The sequence below is a fragment of the Salarias fasciatus genome, chromosome 16 (genome assembly GCF_902148845.1).
Source record: "Salarias fasciatus chromosome 16, fSalaFa1.1, whole genome shotgun sequence".
In the NCBI taxonomy this organism is placed as follows: Eukaryota; Metazoa; Chordata; class Actinopteri; order Blenniiformes; family Blenniidae; genus Salarias; species Salarias fasciatus.
The window spans coordinates 28,608,812-28,628,547 of NC_043760.1; the positions used below are offsets into that span (position 1 = coordinate 28,608,812).

General features: G+C 49.7%; 1 protein-coding gene across 1 annotated transcript in view; it reads left to right on the forward strand.

Moving 5' to 3' along the window:
- The window catches only part of kalrna (kalirin RhoGEF kinase a), a 99,810-nt gene that overhangs the window by 22,107 nt on the left and 57,967 nt on the right, over positions 1 to 19,736 (forward strand). The window contains exons 3-17 of the mRNA XM_030111471.1: positions 1,257 to 1,331; positions 4,023 to 4,137; positions 4,526 to 4,718; positions 4,791 to 4,964; positions 5,043 to 5,126; positions 5,213 to 5,344; positions 8,744 to 8,866; positions 11,421 to 11,543; positions 11,669 to 11,860; positions 12,855 to 12,986; positions 13,062 to 13,160; positions 13,255 to 13,386; positions 16,247 to 16,369; positions 19,007 to 19,198; positions 19,316 to 19,485. Of these exons, the coding sequence (XP_029967331.1) occupies positions 1,257 to 1,331; positions 4,023 to 4,137; positions 4,526 to 4,718; positions 4,791 to 4,964; positions 5,043 to 5,126; positions 5,213 to 5,344; positions 8,744 to 8,866; positions 11,421 to 11,543; positions 11,669 to 11,860; positions 12,855 to 12,986; positions 13,062 to 13,160; positions 13,255 to 13,386; positions 16,247 to 16,369; positions 19,007 to 19,198; positions 19,316 to 19,485 (2,059 nt within the window). The remainder of the gene's footprint in view (positions 1 to 1,256; positions 1,332 to 4,022; positions 4,138 to 4,525; positions 4,719 to 4,790; positions 4,965 to 5,042; positions 5,127 to 5,212; positions 5,345 to 8,743; positions 8,867 to 11,420; positions 11,544 to 11,668; positions 11,861 to 12,854; positions 12,987 to 13,061; positions 13,161 to 13,254; positions 13,387 to 16,246; positions 16,370 to 19,006; positions 19,199 to 19,315; positions 19,486 to 19,736) is intronic.

Below are 19,736 nucleotides of genomic sequence, written 5' to 3' on the forward strand. Positions count from 1 at the left end.
GATGGACAAGAGTTCTGCTCAGAGACACACATGGTCCCGGTCCGGCGTTGCTTCAGAACGTTTCCGTGTAAACACGCAGAAACGTGACGTGTTTCCACTGGAGTCGTTCCAGAGAAAGTTCCAGTTTCCCCCTCTGTCCTCGTTTGAAGGTCAGCTGGAGGTCGTCTCTGTCCCGCAGGTCTGCTCCTTCATCAGCGTCAGTAAACGGCGACTGGCAGTGAAACTGATCGACCGGCTCATGAAGCATGAAAACATGAATAAAACATGACTGACTGCTCGTTTCCTGTTCTTCAGACATCACTTAGTGATCACGTCACAGATCGCTCTGTACTGTAAATGACTGAGAATGATGTTCCTCTGGAGCAGGAACCATTCAGTCAGTCATTCATTCATTCATCCAGTCATTCAGCTTGGTCTGAGAGAGAGCTTGATCAGTGATTACATTTGTATCTTTACATTTATGCATCATTTAAAATTTTTTTAGGATTTATTTCAAATCAAATAAATTTTGGTGAATAATATTTCTTTAAATGGTGTCAGATCTTTGATTTAATTAAACAGTGTTATGATTATTATTGGATTACTTTGATGTAATTTTTACTTTTATTTGTATTTTACTGTAAAATTTTGACTTGATGTAAATTAAAATGAAAATTTTGCTTTAATATTTCTTTTGTTTGCTTCTCTCTGTTCTCCAGGAACATTGCTAATAATTATTATTCCAGTTTTAAAATTGTCTTGCTTCCTTTGTCACGGTGAGTTAATCTGCACTATAATCTGAATCAGTGGATTAAAACAACAAAAAATCATCCCCTCTGGAAGGATTTTTCTGTTTTCCGTCGTCTAACCTGTGAGAGCGGACGCTCCTGTCTCCGTCTGTCCTCACCGAGCAGCCGGACGCTCGGCTCGTTCTGCTGACTCCTGTTCTCACTGTGGAACTCTTGCTACTCAGCCAAGACTGTCTCACACACACACACACACACACACACACACACACACACACACACACACACACACACACACAGAGCAGGACATGGACGTTCAGGCTTGTTTTCTGTGAGTTTGACAGATGGACGAAGTGACGGGACTGAAATGTGGAGGTGAAAGAGGATGGAGGGACAGACTGAGAGAGACTGTGTGTGTGTGTGTGTGTGTGTGTGTGTGTGTGTGTGTGTGTGTGTGTGTGTGTGTGTGTGTGTGTGTGTGTGTGTGTGTGTGATACAGGGATTAATGCTGGCCCTCTCGTCTCTCTGCAGGCTCCTTCAGGACCGAGGGCATCAAGGCGTCCGACGTTCTTCCCGTGCTGAAGGAGAAGGTGGCCTTCGTGTCCGGTGAGTCCGGCTCGGTGGAACCACAGACCGTTGGGTCGGGGTCAGTCTGGGTCGTGACCCCGGAGGTCACAGCAGGGAGGCTCTGAGCCTCCGGACCCCGTTCACACTACAACCTGTAATGAGAACACTTTGCTTTCACTGGTTATGTCTGTTTCCATGGAAACGGCAGAAACACGGAGTACCATGGAGTTAGCATGCCGGGCCACAAGGTGGCGCTGTGAAGGAAACCACACACACACACACACACACACACAGCTGAGAACAACTCATGTGACCTGCTGAGGATGAGGAACTGCAGCAGGGTTCTGGCAGGGTGAGGCCGGTTCTGCGGAACCCATCAGTGGGTGGGGGCCTGCTCCTGACTCGGGAATCAGACCGGGGATCTCGGCAGGCGCCTTTCACACCACCGGCACGCGCTGCGGCTCGCTCGCCGCCAAAACAAGCAGACGCTGGGCTCTTTTCTCCCGGCGCCCGGCCGGGAGCAGGACACCAGAACCCGTGTTCCGGCTGCCAACGCTCAGAACCGAGCCGGCCCACTCAGGAGAACTCAGGCCTCGGTGCTGTGGAGTCAGGGTTTCACCAGAATCAAATTAAAACGTTTTACTGCACAGATTAAGAAATGTGTGTCTGAGTCACGATCTCAACACTCTAATCCTGTAGGAACAGGAGACGGTGGTTTCAGGAATGTTCCGATGCCAGGATGACTGGACAACCTAACCAGCACTCCGCCGTGCTACATGCTACATGCTACATGCTAAAGGGTTTCAGGCTCACACACCAGCCATGCTACATGCTACATGCTAAGCATAATAGAGTGATAAATGGTTGTGTGTCCTGACACAAGGCTGTAAATTAAAAGCAGCATACTTTAAAAACTGTGGAATAGATGCAGTGCCTTCAGCCCTCTTGAACTCCAGAATCAACAACAGGTGGGACACAATCGTGAAGTGGAACGAAATTTTTTGGATATTGTAAACTTTTTAAACAAATAAAAAACTGAAAAGTGGGGCGTGCAATATTATTGCGTTAATACTTTGTAGCGCCACCTTTTGCTGCAGTTCCAGCTGCAAGTCGCTTGGGGAATGTCTCTTTCACTTTTGCACATCGAGAGACTGAAATTCTTCCCGTTCTTCCTTGAAAAGCAGCTGGAGCTCAGTGAGGCTGGATGGAGAGCGTTTGTGAACAGCAGTCTTCAGCTCTCTCCACAGATTCTGGACTGGGATCAGGTCCTGACTTTGACTTGGCCGTTCTAACTCCTGAATACGTTTATTTGTGAACCGTTCCAGTGTAGATTTGGCTTCATGTTCTGGATCATTGTCCTGGTGGGAGATAAATCTCTGTCCCAGTCTCAGGTCAGGTTTTCTTCCAGAACGGTCCTGTATCTGGCTCCATCCATCTTCCACCAGATTGAACCATCTTCCTGTCCCTGCTGAAGAAGAGCAGCTCAAACCATGATGCTGCCACCACCATGTTTGGCAGCAGGGATGGTGTTTTCAGGGTGAGGAGCTCTGTTGTTGAGAGCTCCTTCAGATCTTTAAAGCTTGGGGAATCTTTTTGTGTCCACATCCGGCTTTAAACTTCTCCACAACAGTATCTGGACCTTCCTGGTGTGCTCCTTGGTCTTCATGATACTCTCTGCGCTTTCAGCAGAACCCTGAGACGATCACAGAGCAGGTGGATTCAAATGGAGACTTGATCACACACAGGTGGATTCTGTTTATCCTCATCAGTCATTTAGGACAACACTGGATCCTTCAGAGATCCTCCCTGAACCTCTGGAGTCAGTTTGCTGCACTGAAAGTAAAGCAGCCGAGTAATATTGCCTTTCAGTTTTTTTATTTGTTTAAAAAATTTAAAATATCCAATAAATTTCGTTCCACTTCACGATTGTGTCTCACTTGTTGTTGATTTTTGACAAAAAATTACAACTTTATATTTTTATGTTTGAAGCCTGAAATGTGGCAAATTTTTGAAAAGTTCAAGGAGGCCGAATACTTTCTCAAGGCACTATATCTTCTAACGAGGGGTGTCAAACACTAGGCCTGTGGGCCAGAACCGGCCCGCCAGAGGCTCTGATGTTTGAACAACACGCAGGACGACACGGCTGCCGGAGACGTTTCCTGGACCTGGGACTGGATTCAGATCTGGCAGGTTTCATCAGACTTGGCTGCAGTTGTGCTGTGTGTCTCGGCGTCGGGGGCGTGTCCTCGTATCCAGCAGCTCTGGACCGTGAAGCCTGTGAAGAGACTCCATCAGTGGAGCCGCAGTCCTGGTCCCTGACCTCAGGGTGGAGGCTGGACCCAGAACCATGAACCCCAGAGGAGAACTGCTCAGCCCGCTCGGCTCTGGGCGCTCGCCGCTCTCACTCTGCTTCAGCTGCTCTCGACTGATTTCTGAAGGCTCCAGACGGTGGAGTCGGTTCTCAGAGCAGAACGTTACCCTTCAAAGGCCGTTTATGAGACGTTCCAGTCAAATCCTGTTGTTTTTACCTTCTTGTTTCAAAGTTTCACATTTCAAACCATGTGTGTTTACTCAGAAACTGCACAGGCACCAAAGTGATGATGTTTGGCGGCTGGTGAGAGTCTCGGCAGGGCTCCTCTGATTCTTCTGAGCCTCGCCTCACCCTAACGTTCACATTCAGGAGGATTTCCTGCTCAGGTAAAGACAGTGCTCTGTTCTGTGCACGTGCAGGTGGGCGGGACAAAAGAGGAGGACCCATCCTGACGTTTCCTGCCAGAAGCAACCACGACCGAATAAAGCAGGAGGACCTGAGGAGGCTGGTCACCTACCTGTCCACCGTTCCCAGGTACGCCGCTTCAGCAGAGCTGCGGCTAACATGCTACATGCTAACCTGATCCTCGTCCCTCAGCAGCATGTCGAACTGATGAGAGGCTGCCAGCACATTCAGTAACGTCAGGAGAACAACAGTTCTTTCTTCTAGACGAGTCAACTTGTCCTGAAACGTCAAACGTGAGCCTCACAGCCCTGCTGTCAGGGAGTTCAGACCTGAGCTGCAGACAGAACCCTAACTGCACTCACAGAGCGTTCTCCAGAACCCTCTGGCTCCCATTTGGTTCTGGTCCCTGTGTTCTGTCTCAGGGAGTCAGTCTGTGTCTTCCTGGTTGTTGGACTCGGCTCAGACTGCTGCTTCCTGAGATCCTGGGAATCATTGTCCCGTTTCCTGTCCCCGGCAGCGAGGACGTGTGCAAGCGCGGCTTCACCGTCATCATCGACATGCGCGGCTCCAAGTGGGAGCTGATCAAGCCGCTGCTCAAGACGCTGCAGGAGTTCTTCCCCGCCGAGATCTGCGTGGCGCTCATCATCAAGCCCGACAACTTCTGGCAGAAGCAGAAGACCAACTTCGGCAGCGCCAAGTTCTCCTTCGAGGTGGGTGTCCGCCCGCCGGTCCTCTGGATCCCCCACTTCCCCCTCACGGTGTGGCCCCCCTCCTCTCCTCAGACCAGCATGGTGTCGGTGGAGGGCCTGGCCAAGCTGGTGGACCCCTCCCAGCTGACGGAGGACTTCGAAGGCTCCCTGGACTACAACCACGAGGAGTGGATGGACCTCAGGGTGTCCCTGGAGGAGTTCATGGCCAACGCTGTCCACCTGCTGTCCCGGCTGGAGGACCTGCAGGTGGGGCCGGGGCTCGGCGGGAGGGCAGGGGCGGGGCTTGAGGACTGGCCGGACACGCCGTCTCTCCATCGTCCACAGGAGCTGCTGTCCAAGAAGGACTTCCCTGCTGACGTGGACGGGTCCCGGCGGCTGATCGAGGATCACACTCAGCTGAAGAAGAAGGTGCTGAGCAGCGGCGGGCGGAGCGGCCGGAGGTGAGCTCTGCTGCCGGAGGCCGTTCCGTCAACCCCCCTCTGCTGCTGCTGCAGGTGCTCAAGGCCCCGGTGGAGGAGCTGGACCAGGAGGGCCAGAGGCTGCTGCAGTGCATCCGGTCCAGCGACGGCTTCTCCGGGAGGAACTGCATCTCCGGGGCCGCAGACTTCCAGAGCCTGGTGCCAAAGGTAGGAGCGCTGCAGGGAACGCTGCGGGGAACGCTGCGGAGAACACTGCAGGGAACACTACAGGGAAGGCTGCAGGGAATGCTGCAGGGAAGGCTGCAGAGAACGCTGCGGGGAACGCTCAGCCGCCATGCTCGGCGCATACCATCCAAAGCCTTTTTTTTAATGTATGATTTAATTTGGGATTTTGAGCAGAAAAACAAGCAAGTGTATAACAGCAATATCAAGTATCAGAGGCTTGCATGAAAAAGTACATATCCACAAATATTAGCAAATATATCTTAAGTGTGGCTAGAAGCAAACAGAACAAAACAAAATCAGAAAAGAAAAAGAAAAGACAACTACAACAACCACAACAAAACAAAACAAAGCAAAAAGAACACAATCTACACTGAGAATAGTGACAAGTGCTACCACTGTAGTCCTAACAGAGGATACAAGTGCTTTCTGAAATGGGTACAAGGGGCATGAATAGAGAACAACGATCACGGGTCATGGGGTTAGTTCCAGTGTCAGTGAGAGGACATGGTGTTGAAAGGGTGACCAGGCATTACACAATTTATTGTCAGAACCTCTGAGAGAATACTTTCTTTTTTCCAAATTCATAAATGAAAGCACATCTCTTATCCAGTGAGAGTGGGTAGGTGGGTGAGGATCTTTCCAGCGCATGAGAATGGCTCTTCTAGCCAGTAGTGTGAGATAAGCAATAAGTTCTGCAAAATGAGATGGCGAAGAATGGAGGGTAGGCAGAATTCCAAAGTGAGCAGTCAGGGGAGATTTTTGAACTCTAATGGATGAAATAGCTGAAAGTGAATCCAAAACTGCATCCCAGAATGCAGACAGTACAGGGCAGGTTAGGAACATGTGGGTGAGGTTGGCTGCGCCTAAATTACATTTAAGAATCTGAAGAAGGATCTGTGCCTGGAAAAATCCCTGCCAGCCTACTTTTTGATCAATGTCCCGTTGGATGATGCAGTGACGGGCACAGATAGATGAGGAATGGACCCGCTTCAGAGTACATCGCCACTGTTCATCATTAATATCTACATCAAGCTCCTCCGACCAAATCAGACGGAGGTGATCAGGTGTTACTGAATGTTTAGAAAGCAGATGGTGATATAACTTTAAAATTGCACCCCTCAAAGAAGGCCTAATCTACAGTATGGTGTCCATTATAGTGGCATCCGGAGTATTAGAAGAGTCAGGGAAATGCTTGTTGATAAAGTCTCGAGCTTGCAAATATCTAAAAAAGTGTTTGTTGGACAAATTAAATTTTGAGGATGATTGAGCAAATGAGGCCAAAATACCATCCACATAAAAGAAGCTGAATCACATGATGCCTCCTCCATTGACAGCCAGTTTGGCCCACCATCATTACCACACCAGAATAACATTGTGCAAACATTTACAGACCAGTAGTAGCACAGAAAATTTGGCAATGCAAGACCACCGGAATCCTTGCTTTTCTGCAAGATGGTTTTTTGCATTCTGGGAGGCTTTTTGTTCCACAGAAACTGTGAGATTGAACTGTCAAGAGACTGGAAAATTTTTTGGGAGATAAACATCAGAATACACTGAAAAAGATACAAAAATTTGGGTATTACATTGATTTTGGTGCAACTAATCCTGCCAGCCAAGGAGAGAGGCAACATGGACCAACAGTGCATATCTTGAGTTAGCAGCTCAAGCATTGGAATAAAGTTAGCTTCTTCGAGATTCTTGAGCCGAAACAAGATAGATTCTTCAATATATTCAAAATAGGAGGTATAGAGATATCTGGATCTGAAACAAAAAGCAACAAATCATCCGCGTACAAGGACACCTTGTGTACAAAACCACTCCTTGCGACATACTACTAGCTGTAAGAGCTGCTGCCAGAGGCTCTATGGTTATCGCAAACAGCAGGGGGGAAGGGGGCAGCACTGCCTGGTTCCACGGCCAAGGGGGAATTATTTAGAATAGTCCTTATTTGTACGTACATGTGCCAATGGTAAGGAATATAACAACTGCACCCAGGATATAAATTTACAGCCAAAACCAAAACGCTTTAAGGTGTAAAAAAAAAGGGCCACTCGACCCGATCAAAGGCCTTTTCTGCATCCATTGTGATGACAAATTCCGGGGTATTAGATGGAGAGTGCGAATATAAAATGTTTAATAAGTGTCTAATATTATGGTAGGAATTTCATGTCTTAGTAAAACCTGTCTGATCAGAATTAATTGTAGTGGGCATTATGGACTCGATTTGTTTTGCCTACATTTTTGCTACCACTTTAGCATCAGCACACAGCAGTGAAACAGGGCGATAATTACTACACAATCAGGGATCTTTATCTTTTTTCAATATAAAAGACATTGTGGCTTGTCGTAAGGTGAGTGGAGGGATACCAGAATCTGAGGCCTCTTTGAGCATATTGAGCATGAGAGGGGATAGTTTATCAAAAAAGACCTTATAAAATTCTGACGGAAAGCCATCAGGCCCAGGACTCTTTCCACTCTGCATAGACATACTAGCGTTTTTCATTTCACCACCAGCCAACACCACACACTCCACAAACACTAGCCAATAAAACTCACCAAGCCCGGAAACAGGAAGCGGGAAGCAGGTTGTGAAGATGGATGTGAAGGGACACAGCACATGCATAATGCATACTGAAGAACACACACACACACACACACACACACACATAGCTGGAGAGTGTCTCATTAAGCTGTGGGCTTCGCAGCATCAGCTGGAGCGTCAGGTCTCCTCTACTACATGCAGGGAAAATAAACTTCACAATTCAAGAAGACCTTGTGACCTTTAGGGACCAACAGGTAAGAGAACCTGCTGGAGATGTGAGCTATTGCAACATGAAGGAGAACGAAATGAAACCAGATGTTTTTCTAACGTGACAGGAGTATTTCACGGTTTGATCAGAAATCAATATGGATACCGAATGTTGGGAAAAGAAAATTAAATGTTAAAAAACAAATCTCAGTCAATATAAATACATATCATGAAAAATCAGCCATTCTGGATAAAACTTGTCAAAAAAAGGTGAATTTCAGACCAATAAAGGATCCAAACTGCAGAGTCTAATCTGATCTTTAAAATCACTGAACAAAAATTAGAATTTGGTTGAATGAAATGTTGGCAAAAAAAATGAATTTAGCACCAAAAATAATTGAAAATATTTTTGTTTCATAAACCTGCAGAACAAGCTCCGTTTCTGTTCGAGAGGTGGTGTTCTGTTTTTCTTCTACAAGTGTCAGAGTTAGTTGCTGAGACGTGTGGTTTTGTGTGTGTGTGTGTGTGTGTGTGTGTGTGTGTGTGTGTGTGTGTGTGTGTGTGTGTGTGTGTGTGTGTGTGTGTGTGTGTGTGTGTGTGTGTGTGTGTGTTTGTGTGTTTTCTGGCTGCAGGTGGCCAGCCTGCTGGATAAGCTGCACTCCACCCGCCAGCACCTCCACCAGATGTGGCACGTCCGGAAGCTGAAGCTGGACCAGTGCTTCCAGCTCCGCCTCTTCGAGCAGGATGCCGAGAAGGTGTTGTTTTTGCTATTTTCCCCCATTTTTCCGTGATGTTAAAAATGGAGATGTATTAAAACATTGGGATTATTGCAGGACTGGTGGAGATCAGATCGGAGTTTGGGTCTGAATGAAGGAAAGTTCATCCAGGAGCGATACGGTTATTGAGGATTAACCACCCACTTTCTGCACTGCTGGGTTTAGGAGATCTGATTTCTCTGTTTCACTGTCATCGTTGTGGCCGTCCCCTAATGTTTTCCAAAATCTTGTTTAAAGGCACATAGAGGGCGGGGTCGTGTTTTTAGACGCGCGCTTCCAGAAATCCAGATGAGATTAGTTTGACAGAAGATTTATTTGGATCCAAAATGAACAACTTAAGGCTTTACAAAAAGTCTAAATGTTTCTGGTTCAGCTTGTCCTCTGCTTGCCTGGCAGACAGCAGCAACCTGTGGAAAATCAAGCTAATTACTAAAGGCAGGACGCCAGATTAACATAAAATATTGCCTCCACACTTACATGTTCATTTTAAACTGTAATATAAACCCAATACCTAAATGATGCAACAAGCACCAAGCTGAATATATTACAACGGCTCTAACAGTCATATAGTGAATATATTTCACAGACATATATTCATGTCTCCAGCTCTGACAGCTGAGAGGGGATTTTTTTTTTTCCAACACCTTGGTGAGACGGAGCTGTTCAGCCAATCAGGGAGCTTTATTCCGAGGGTGTGGACAGGTCGGTTCGAAGCTGATCATCTGGCAGGATTTGCGATCGGAAATATTGAACATGTTCATTATCTACATTCTCCCCTTCCGATGCCTCCAGAGCGGCTCCGACTGGAAAAAAAATGTCTCTTCGGCTTCGATTGGGAGGAGAAAATCGGGGCAAAATTCGGCCCCATTAGTAACGGCCAATTATCCTGTAGTGCCGGGTTCCTCACACCTCGCTGCGGACCCAGGGCAAATGTATGGAAAAAAAAAAAAAGAAAAAAAATCTTTCTTTAAACGCTCCGTGTTCCGTGTGAGCACCGTTCTGCGCCGCACCGCTCTGTGCGTGGTGTAACACCCCCCCCCCAGCTCCCACAGGGCACTGAAGTCCTGACCCCTGATTGTATATAAAAAACAAATGTGGACCTTCGAGATTTGTGTTGTATTTGAGGACCCCTGCTGTAGTGTGTGTACTGGCCTTTACCGAGTGCTGAAGCAGCCAGCTACAGCACAGAGACGGGCAGTTGAGCGAGGCCAAAGCGACCAATAGGAGCTCTTCTGTCTTCCACCAGTTTTAGCCCCGCCCATTGGGTTCAGTCAGATTCGCAAGCAAAAAATTAGAATTAAAAACCAAAGCTTTTTTTCTGTTTTGGCCTCAAAAAATTTTGGTGGGGTTGCCACTTAAATTATTTTGTTCTCAGATCTATTCTATTTGATTGAACTTTTATTTTATGATTGCAACTTTATCTTCTTTGTTCTCAGCTCTCTTTTTAGGTTGCAAAACCTTTTTTGATTGATTGAATAATAAAGAAACAAAATTATCTCCATACCTGGCTGCTGTGAACGGCGGCGCTCCTCACTGATTCGCTGTGGTTTGCGAGGGAATGTTTGAATTCCATTCGTCAGTAGCATTCCATCGTGCTCTCAACAGGTATTTTTATTCCAGCGTGGAGCTAAACCTGGAGCTGGCCACTCTCAAAATATAACACACACACACGTATATACATATATATATATGTATATATATATATATGTGTGTGTGTGTGTGTATGTATGTATATAGTTCTGCCTGGTCCAGTGTGGCTCTGCCTGGTTCTGCGTCGGTCCGGAGCAGGACGGCGCCCGGGTCCTGCGGTGGGACGGGGTTTGTTGACAGACTGCGGGGCGTCAGCTGACTGTGGCTCGCCGTCCTGCTGCTGCAGCAGTAAATATTTACTGTGAAGCAAACAGAGGAGGGAGGGGCCGGCCGGCGGGGGCGGCGGCCCGCTGACACTGCCCAGAAAACACTCGCTCTGGCGGACTGGCGGTGACTGGGTAACCATGGCGACCACTGTAACTGATGCCCATTTAGACGAGCGGGGACGAGTGGCGGTCGGCGTGACCGGCGGCGTGCGGGACGCCACATCCGGCTGGCAGCGTCGCGCCGCTCAGCAGATCCAGAAGCTGAATCCTCGCCGCCGCAGACCCGGCGGTGGACACGGACTCCGGTAAACACGGCGAGCGGCGCCGAGCATAAACAGCAGCCCCAGTGTGTAAACCTGCCGTCAGCGGCCGCCGCCTGACGGACGCTGTGTTTACCAGCAGCGGTAAACATGTTGTGTTGCTCAAGAGCAAAGTCAGGCCATGATCCACAGCTCCGAGCCTGATCCCTGAAAAGTTCCCTGGTTCTTCAGAAAGTCCCTGATTCAGGAACCCTGGTCTGACACCAGTCTGACCTTTGACCTGCGGGCTCGCTCAGAGCCAGCAGCAGGGTGAACCCAGACTTCCTGACAGTCACTCCGGGCCTCAGCGGGTCTTCCCACCGACACCCCTTCAGAATAAAAGCCTGTGAGGCTGACTGTCCGTCCGTCTGTCTGCAGATGTTCGACTGGATCAGCCACAACAAGGAGGTGTTCCTGCAGAGCCACACGGAGATCGGGCGGGGCTACCAGCACGCCGCCGAGCTGCAGACGCAGCACAACCACTTCGCCATGAACTCCATGGTACGCTCCGCGCCCGGCTCCCAGGGCGGTTCTCCGGATTCTGTACTCCGTTCTGGGGCAGGAAACACAAGAGTCAGGCCAGGGCTGCTGGACTGAAAGGCTGACGCCGTGTTTCATTTTCCCAGAATGCCTACGTGAACATCAACAGGATCATGTCGGTGGCGAGCCGCCTGGCGGAGGCCGGACACTACGCCTCGGCGCAGATCAAGCAGATCTCGGGTCAGCTGGACCAGGACTGGAAGAGCTTCGCCGCCGCGCTGGACGAGCGCTCCACCATCCTCGCCATGTCCTCCGTGTTCCACCAGAAGGCCGAGCAGGTGAGAGCGGGACCGGACGGGCGGGGCGGGGCGGGGCGGGGCGGGGCGGGGCCAGGCCGGCTGCTGCCTGCTGTCGTCACGGCGACAGGGGGCAGGGTTCGAGTCCTGCTGGGCTCCTGACATTCAGTGAGGGTCCAGAGCGGAGGAACAGCGAGGGTTAACTCTAACCTCACACACGCTCCTTCATTCTGAAAACGTGTTTCTGATAAGATTTCTCTATTTCTTTATTTAGGATTTTTTCCAAACATTTCGTTCTTTCTTGATTTGTTTAGTAAAAAACATATAAAAGAAAAGCAACAACTTCCTATGAAAAGTCATCATGTCTGAACTAAATTCAGTTTTTATTTAAACTTGATTTGGATATTTCAGTTATGTCCATTCAGTTCATTTTCTCTCAAAACGGTAATTTTTTTCCAACATTTGACTCTCAGAATACTTTTTCTTTCATTTCGGAGGTTTGAACACTTTTTCTCTCCTCGTTCATTAAATCATCACTAGCTTCTATATCTGTCCTCATTTTAGATATTTAACCTGCATTTTTTTCCATCCATGTATTTCTCTCTGAGACGTTTCACTTACACTCCTGTTTTTGTCTGTTTTTCATCCTTTTAATATATTTAGTTTAGTTTGTCGTTCACATTTCAGCCTAAATGTCGGATTTAATTTTCAGGTTATTTTATTTCACAATATTCTCACACATTGTGACTTTTTCCTTCCATATTTTTCCTCAAAACATGAATTTACTCTCGACAAATTACATTTAATTTTTAGATTTTCCTAAAGATTTTTTTTATTACACTTTAACAAATGGCTCCTTCACACTGTTCTGACCTTTCGCTTCATTTTTTAAGTTGTTCTTGACGTTGCTGAGTGAAACAGAAAGTCTGAACATGAATTTAGTGTCCGAACACTGAGCAGAGTGTCAGATCTCATCTGGCTCGTTTCCCATGATGCTCAGCTCTGACATGCAGTGTGCCGGTCTGTTGTGTGTCAGTTCCTGTCGGAGGTGGAGGCGTGGTGTAAGGTGTGCAGCGAGGGCGGCCTGCCCTCCGAGATGCAGGAGCTGGAGATCGCCATCCACCGCCACCAGAGCCTGTACGAGCAGGTGACCCAGGCCTACACCGAGGTAAGCGGCCGCCGGCGTCACGTCCTTGTAGAGCGTCTCCCCCCCTGACCCTGCCTTGCCCCTGGGTGTCTGCAGGTGAGTCAGGACGGGAAGGCCCTGCTGGACGTCCTGCAGAGACCTCTGAGTCCCGGGAACGCCGACTCCCTCACCGCCACCGCCAACTACTCCAAAGCGGTGGGTCCTCAGCCTCTTCTCGCACGATTTCTGCCCCTGTGGAGGAACCTGGAAGGTGTTGAGGTTGCTGGTTGGATTCCGTGTTGCCTGGCAGGTCCACTGCATCCTGGACGTGGTGCATGAGGTTCTCCACCATCAGCGGCGTCTGGAGAACATCTGGCAGCATCGCAAGGTCCGGCTGCACCAGAGGCTGCAGCTGTGTGTGTTCCAGCAGGACGTCCAGCAGGCAAGCGCACACACACACACACACACACACACACACACACACACACACACACACACACACACACACACACACACACACACACACACACACAGGTTCGTATTTCTATCCTTGTGGGGACCTTCCATTGACTCCCATTCATTTGTAACTCCTAACCCTGACCCTTACCCTAACCCTAACCCACACCAAAACAAAGCCTAACCCTGAAGAAATGCTTTTGCACTTTTACTTTTTTCAGTAACAACAACATGGTCAAGAAAACGCTGTTTCTCCTCATTAGGACCGGAAAAAGGTCCCCATGAGGCACTTCGTTCCAGGTTTTCCTATCCTTGTGGGGACATTTGGCCCCCACAAGGATAGAAATACGAGTACACACACACACACACACACACACACACACACACACACACACACACACACACACACACACTAATGACATCAGCCAATCACAGGGATGGAAACCAATATGCTGCTCCTCTCTCTTCATTCTCACTGGAGTCCTGTTAAAGCGATACTTCAACATTTTGGCAAATTGGCCCATTTAGCGCAATTCCTGAGTCATTTGGAACAGCATACTTACTTTTTTTGTGAGGGCGAGCTGTTGTTTATTCAGAGGTGAGTCGGGGAAGGTTTTCGGGACGGACACAATGGAAGTGATTGGTATTTTTGGTTCCCCTCGTCAAACTCATCAAATAAAAAATCCAACAACCCCAAAACACTTTGGTGGACACGTTATAATCCGCACATTCACTACGCTGTGGAACACCAACACATAATATTGTAGCGTTACGACACTGAAGCAAATACTGGGAACTACTTTTTCTTTTGAAATCACTACGCCCAGACGCCATGTTTAGTAAGTAGTAATCTTAGCAATCTTCGCATAAACAACTCAATCTGGTAATTTTGCATTAATATTTCACAGCGTAGTGAATCTACGTAGTCGTTTTGCAGTCCAAAACATGGGATTATGGTATGTAGTTTTACGTCCGTTTAACCCCCAAATTCCACCGGATGCTAAAGCGCTGCGCCGCGCCGGCATCTTATTCCTGAAGTCCACGCACACCGGGAGCGTGGCGCAGCGCCACGCCGTTTGGAAGCGGCGGCGCAGAAAATAGACCTGAAGCGAATCACCAGCGCCGTGGCGCGCGCCTCCTTTCTGGTGATCTGTCGTAACACCGGCGCTTCTGGGACGCGGCGCGGCGCTTTCCCATCCGGTGGAATTTGGGGGTTAGAAAGAAAAGCCTTCAGAGCAGATTCTTGCTGTGGTTTCAGCGACAAATTCAGTTTGTTCAAAACTTCAGACAGAGCCGTGGTAACACCTCGCTGTGTTGCGGCCGTCATCATGATTGTTTTGAGGGAGGTATAATATGACGCAACGCTAACTCCCGCCTCTCGTGGGCTGTGATTGGCCCGGCAGAAAGTTTGCCGGGCAGAAGTCAGATTCAGACGGCGCGGTCCCGGACTGTTTCCCCATGGATCCCTGAGCATGGAGAGGCAGTCTGGCGTGCCAGGCTAGAGAAGCTGTGTTTCAGTGGTGTTGGGGTGTTTCAGAGGAATCAGGTTCCGTCAGTCCAGGGTGATTCAGGGTCCAGGATCCAGGATGGTTCAGGGTCCAGGGTTCAGGGTCCAGGGTCCTGCTGTCTGTGTGTTTCTTCAGTAGAGGAACCTGCTGGAATCGTTCAGCTCACTTCCACTCCTTCTCTGGATGAGCTTCTCTTTGTTCCCACTTTCCCGAGGGCCCCTGAAGGCACCGTGGGAGCTGCAGGCGGCATCACGGCGAGCTCGGCAGCTGGCCTGTTCGTTTGAAGCTGCCAAAGTGCAGCCTGGCGGCGGTGTGTTTCAGGCCTCTGTTGCCTCGCCTCGCCGTTTCCTCCCGGAGCCTCATCTCTCCTGCAGCGCCACGTCTCGCCTCTTTTCACTGATTCACACGGTCCCAGTGAGGCCGCGGCGCCCCCCCGGAGTCCGGACGGCTCCTCGTCTCTCTGGGGCCTCGCAGAACCCGACGAGTCCAAACTGCTTCCTGCAGACTGATCACTCCTGATGGGGTCTCTTCCTCACTCTGCTGCTCCGCCTCCTTCGCTCTGTCTTCCTTCTCTTCAGCACCGTTCCGGCCTCTTCAGGCCGCACGGCGCCGAAACTCAGTCTTCATCTCGGATTTCATGTCCCCGACCCTCCTATTTACGCTTGATGATGATGATGATGATGATGATGACACACACCGCGGATCTCTGCAACCTGCTGCTGCATCCTCTTCCTCTTCATCTTCATCTTCATCTTCCTCTTCCTCTTCCTCCTCCTCTTCCTCTTCGGGGGGTGACTCAGTGCTTCCAGTAGCTTTAGACTAAAGCAGCTGCTGTGAGAAGAGAAAGTGTGACAGCAGCTTCAGCAGCATGGAGGTCTGAAGCAGACAGAAGGACACAGCAGAGGCTCACTGCAGCTTCAGCTGCTTCCAGCTCAGAGGACGGCATCATTAACACTGTAAAAACTCACAGGATTACACTAAAAACACAGGATTACACTGTAAAAACAGGATTACACTGTAAAAACAGGATTACACTGTAAAAACTCACAGGATTACACTAAAAACACAGGATTACACTGCAAAAACAGGATTACACTGTTAAACCTCATAGGATTAACCTCATGTTGACAACAGACTTTCCTGATGCGGGTCCGGTGAAACCGGTCTGGAGGGAAGCTGTGGTCTTTAGGGAGGTTTCACTAAGCCGGACGTCTCCAGTGTCCCTGAGGACAGCGGCAGCGTCCATCCTGTCTCCGGTTCTCATGTCCTTCACTCCCCGCCGTGTTTTTGAAGATGATCTGGAACTGAAGGTCTGCTCTTCCTGTCTCTCTGGTCCAGGTGATGGACTGGATCGAAAACCATGGCGAGGCCTTCCTCAGCAAACACACCGGGGTGGGCAAGTCCCTGCACCGCGCCCGGGCGCTGCAGAAGAGACACGACGACTTCGAGGACGTCGCTCAGGTCAGTCCCAGATTCCCGGAGTCCAACAGAGAGTCCAGGGACCGGTCCAGGAGCTGAGTCCAGGGTTTTCAGCTCCAGGGCCACAAAGCCTCAGTCAGTCCGCATTAAATCAAACATGGACGAGTTTAGAAAACACCTTCAAATCCAGTCAAATGTCTTAAAATGTCTGGAAATGCTCTCTGTGTCTTGTTGCTCTCAGAAAGGCATGAAATGATTCAACTTTTAGTTTTTCGGTCTAGTCAGTTGTAAGAGGGGTTCAGTTGCACCACATTCTGGGTTCCAGCCCCAGGACTGCCGGACGGGGTTTTTTTTAAGGCCTGGATCAGGGTCTAATGATTCATGGAAGGAAAAAAGGTGACGGAGGTCAGAGAAGACGGGAGTCAGGGGCTTTTCAAAATAAAACTCAATGCAGACTCGCAGAAATTCAAATGTATAGTTTCAAAATAAAGCTTTTTAATGTCTTTTTGCGGCGCGGTACTAGACGATGGCGGGAGCTCAGGCACCTGGATCACCTCCAGGAAGAAGCTTTGATGAATCTCTGCTTCCACAAAACACAAACATAATCACACTTTTTCAGTGGAAGCAGCTGCTGTTCCCGAGTTTCTTTCTGCCAGTGTGTCATTTTAGTGGGAAAACTTCCAGATTATTTCAGGTTAAACTGGGGATTAGAGTCCCGTCAGTGAAGCTAGCTGCTAGCTTGGTTAGCTTCATAGCTGCAGCCTGAGGGGAGAGAAGGAAGTGATGCTGAAGTCTGCAGAATGAGGAGGAAAAAACATGCTTATTGTAATCAACCAACAGCATGCAGTGACTCAGCAGCGCCACCCGGTGCACAGCAGAGCTACTGCAGCATCACTGCGTTGCTGATTCGCTTGCAGTGGAAACATCTGCAAGTCATCCAGCCTGATTAATCCCGAACCCTGCAAACCGCCGGCGCCGGCAGCAGCAGCAGAGCGCCGCGCCCGAGCCGAGCGTCTGCACCGCCATGTATGGTCCGGGTCTCTCCTGAAGGGTCTGCTCAAGACCTGATCCCGTCCTGCACAGCAGAGCCACTGCAGAGCCGCAGAGTCCGGAGGAAAGGAAGAACTGATGTCTGGAAAGAGAGTCAGCAAAACACAGGAAGGCTGCTGTGTGATCCGGACCAGAGTCCCCCTCAGGGACCAGAGTCCCCCTCAGGGACCAGAGTCCCCCTCAGGGACCAGAGTCCACCTCAGGGACCAGAGTCCCCCTCAGGGACCAGAGTCCACCTCTTCTTGATGGATTTTTTTCTTTTCCAAATCGTTAACCGCACAATTTCTGTTCATAAGAGGAATTTTATTTTGTGTTTGAATTCTTCAGGGCTGTGTTTGCAGAGCTTGAAGGCACCGGGCTGGGCCAGGCTACCTGCAGTTCTCGGTCTGTTTTGCTCCTCCATGAGGTCTGTGTCGGGCAAAGTGATCCTGCATTATGATAAATGAGGAAAATACTGTTCCGTCCTGATGTGGAGCGTCTCATCAACACGTCTCTGTAAAACCCTGAAAGCTTCAAACGCTGATCAGATCTGGACAGGAAAGTCCGTTTCAATGAGGAAGTCCTGATATCAAACACACGTCTTCAGTCACATCGTTTCTGCAGCATCCTGAGGTCAGCTGGCAGACGCTAGTCAGTGGACCTTCAGAATAAAAGCATGCGTGCTAATCCCATCAAGAGAGGTTATTTAATCTGGTGTTAACACCCTGGATTAGGATTAACCCTGAAATCTTGATCACTCTCATCTGGGTCAGATCTTCCTCCAGGCCCTCCTCTCTCAGACGTCTCGGCAGCTTGATTTAAAATACATGCAGAGGGATGGATGAGGAAGGCTTTCCTCCTCCTCAAACAGAACCTCTGCCGCCGCCATACGGCAACATACGCCAACATCGTACTGCTCTGACCGACCGGAGCTGGTCTGCCATGACGGGGGCGTCAGATTTTCTAAATCCAAACTCTGTTCTGGATACGAAACATCAGCAGCAGGGAGACTGACGGAGAAAAACACAAATGTTTCCGGAGCTGCTGTAAGCTGATGCACAGCTTGAAATAATCCAGTGTTATTTAATGATAAAGTGCAGAAGGGGTTTAGTCCCTCAGTCTGCTTCTCAACGTGACTCGTTCTTCTCATAAATCTCTGCTCTGAGATCCGTTCCAGTCATACTGAATAGTCCCACATCACTTGGAGCACAATGCATTCTGGGTAGTCAGCAAATGAAGCGAATCAGCAGAAATAGGAGTTTCTTCTTGGTCAGGCTCGACTTCCTGTCTGGTCAGAGTTGGTTTCAGGCGACAGCGCCCCCAAGCAGCCGCTGTTGTAACGCCAGGAGTCTGGTCAGAGGTCAGAGGTCAGGCCCCCTCGGCGACCCGGGTCCTGGACCCTGCTGGTGTGAAGGAGCCTCCGTCAGTAACGCTGCCGGTCTTCTGGGAGAACAGAGAGATTACAGCAGGAGGAAGTAGCATTGTGTTACAGCTGGGCTGCAGAGGAGGGCTTGCTGAAAAGGTTCTGATGCTTTGACATGATGGGGTCAAATGTCGAGAAGGTGTTTAGGCTTCAACCTGTAGTTCAGTATGTGGGATGTCCCTGCCCTGCGACTCCGCCTGAAGCCGGTGTGGTGCCGATGTCTCCAGAACACCTACACCAACGCCGACAAGCTGCTGGAGGCGGCCGAGCAGCTGGCCCAGACCGGGGAGTGCGACCCCGAGGAGATCTACAAGGCGGCGCGCCACCTGGAGGTCCGCATCCAGGACTTCGTCCGGCGGGTGGAGCACCGCAAGCTGCTGCTGGACATGTCCGTGTCCTTCCACACACACACCAAAGAGGTGAGGCGGCGCCCAGTGAGACGCCCCCCTTCCTCCAGGGGGAAGACCAGCACCTAACAGAGCGTGTGTGTGTGTGTGTGTGTGCGTGTGTGTGTGTGCGTGTGCGTGTGCGTGCAGCTGTGGTCCTGGATGGAGGAGCTGCAGAAGCAGCTGCTGGATGACGTGTGCTGCGACTCGGTGGACTCGGTCCAGACGCTGATCCAGCAGTTCCAGCAGCAGCAGACGGCCACGCTGGAGGCCACGCTCAACGTCATCAAGGAGGGGGAGGAGCTAATGCAGCAGCTCAGGTGAGACGGGCGCTCGCCGTCAGCACCCGGTCCAACGGAATCTAATTCCTCTCCCGCATCAAGTCAAAATCCAAATGAAAAAGCAAACACAGTCGAAGGAGATATTCTCATGAATCAATTACAGCTTCAGAGGACTCTCACCCTTTGAGTGTGTGTTCGTATTTCTGAGAACACTAATCTCCTGCTGTTTAATGGGATTTCACAGCAGTGGGATTATCCAGGCCGAGGACATCAGGAGCTTTAACATTTCC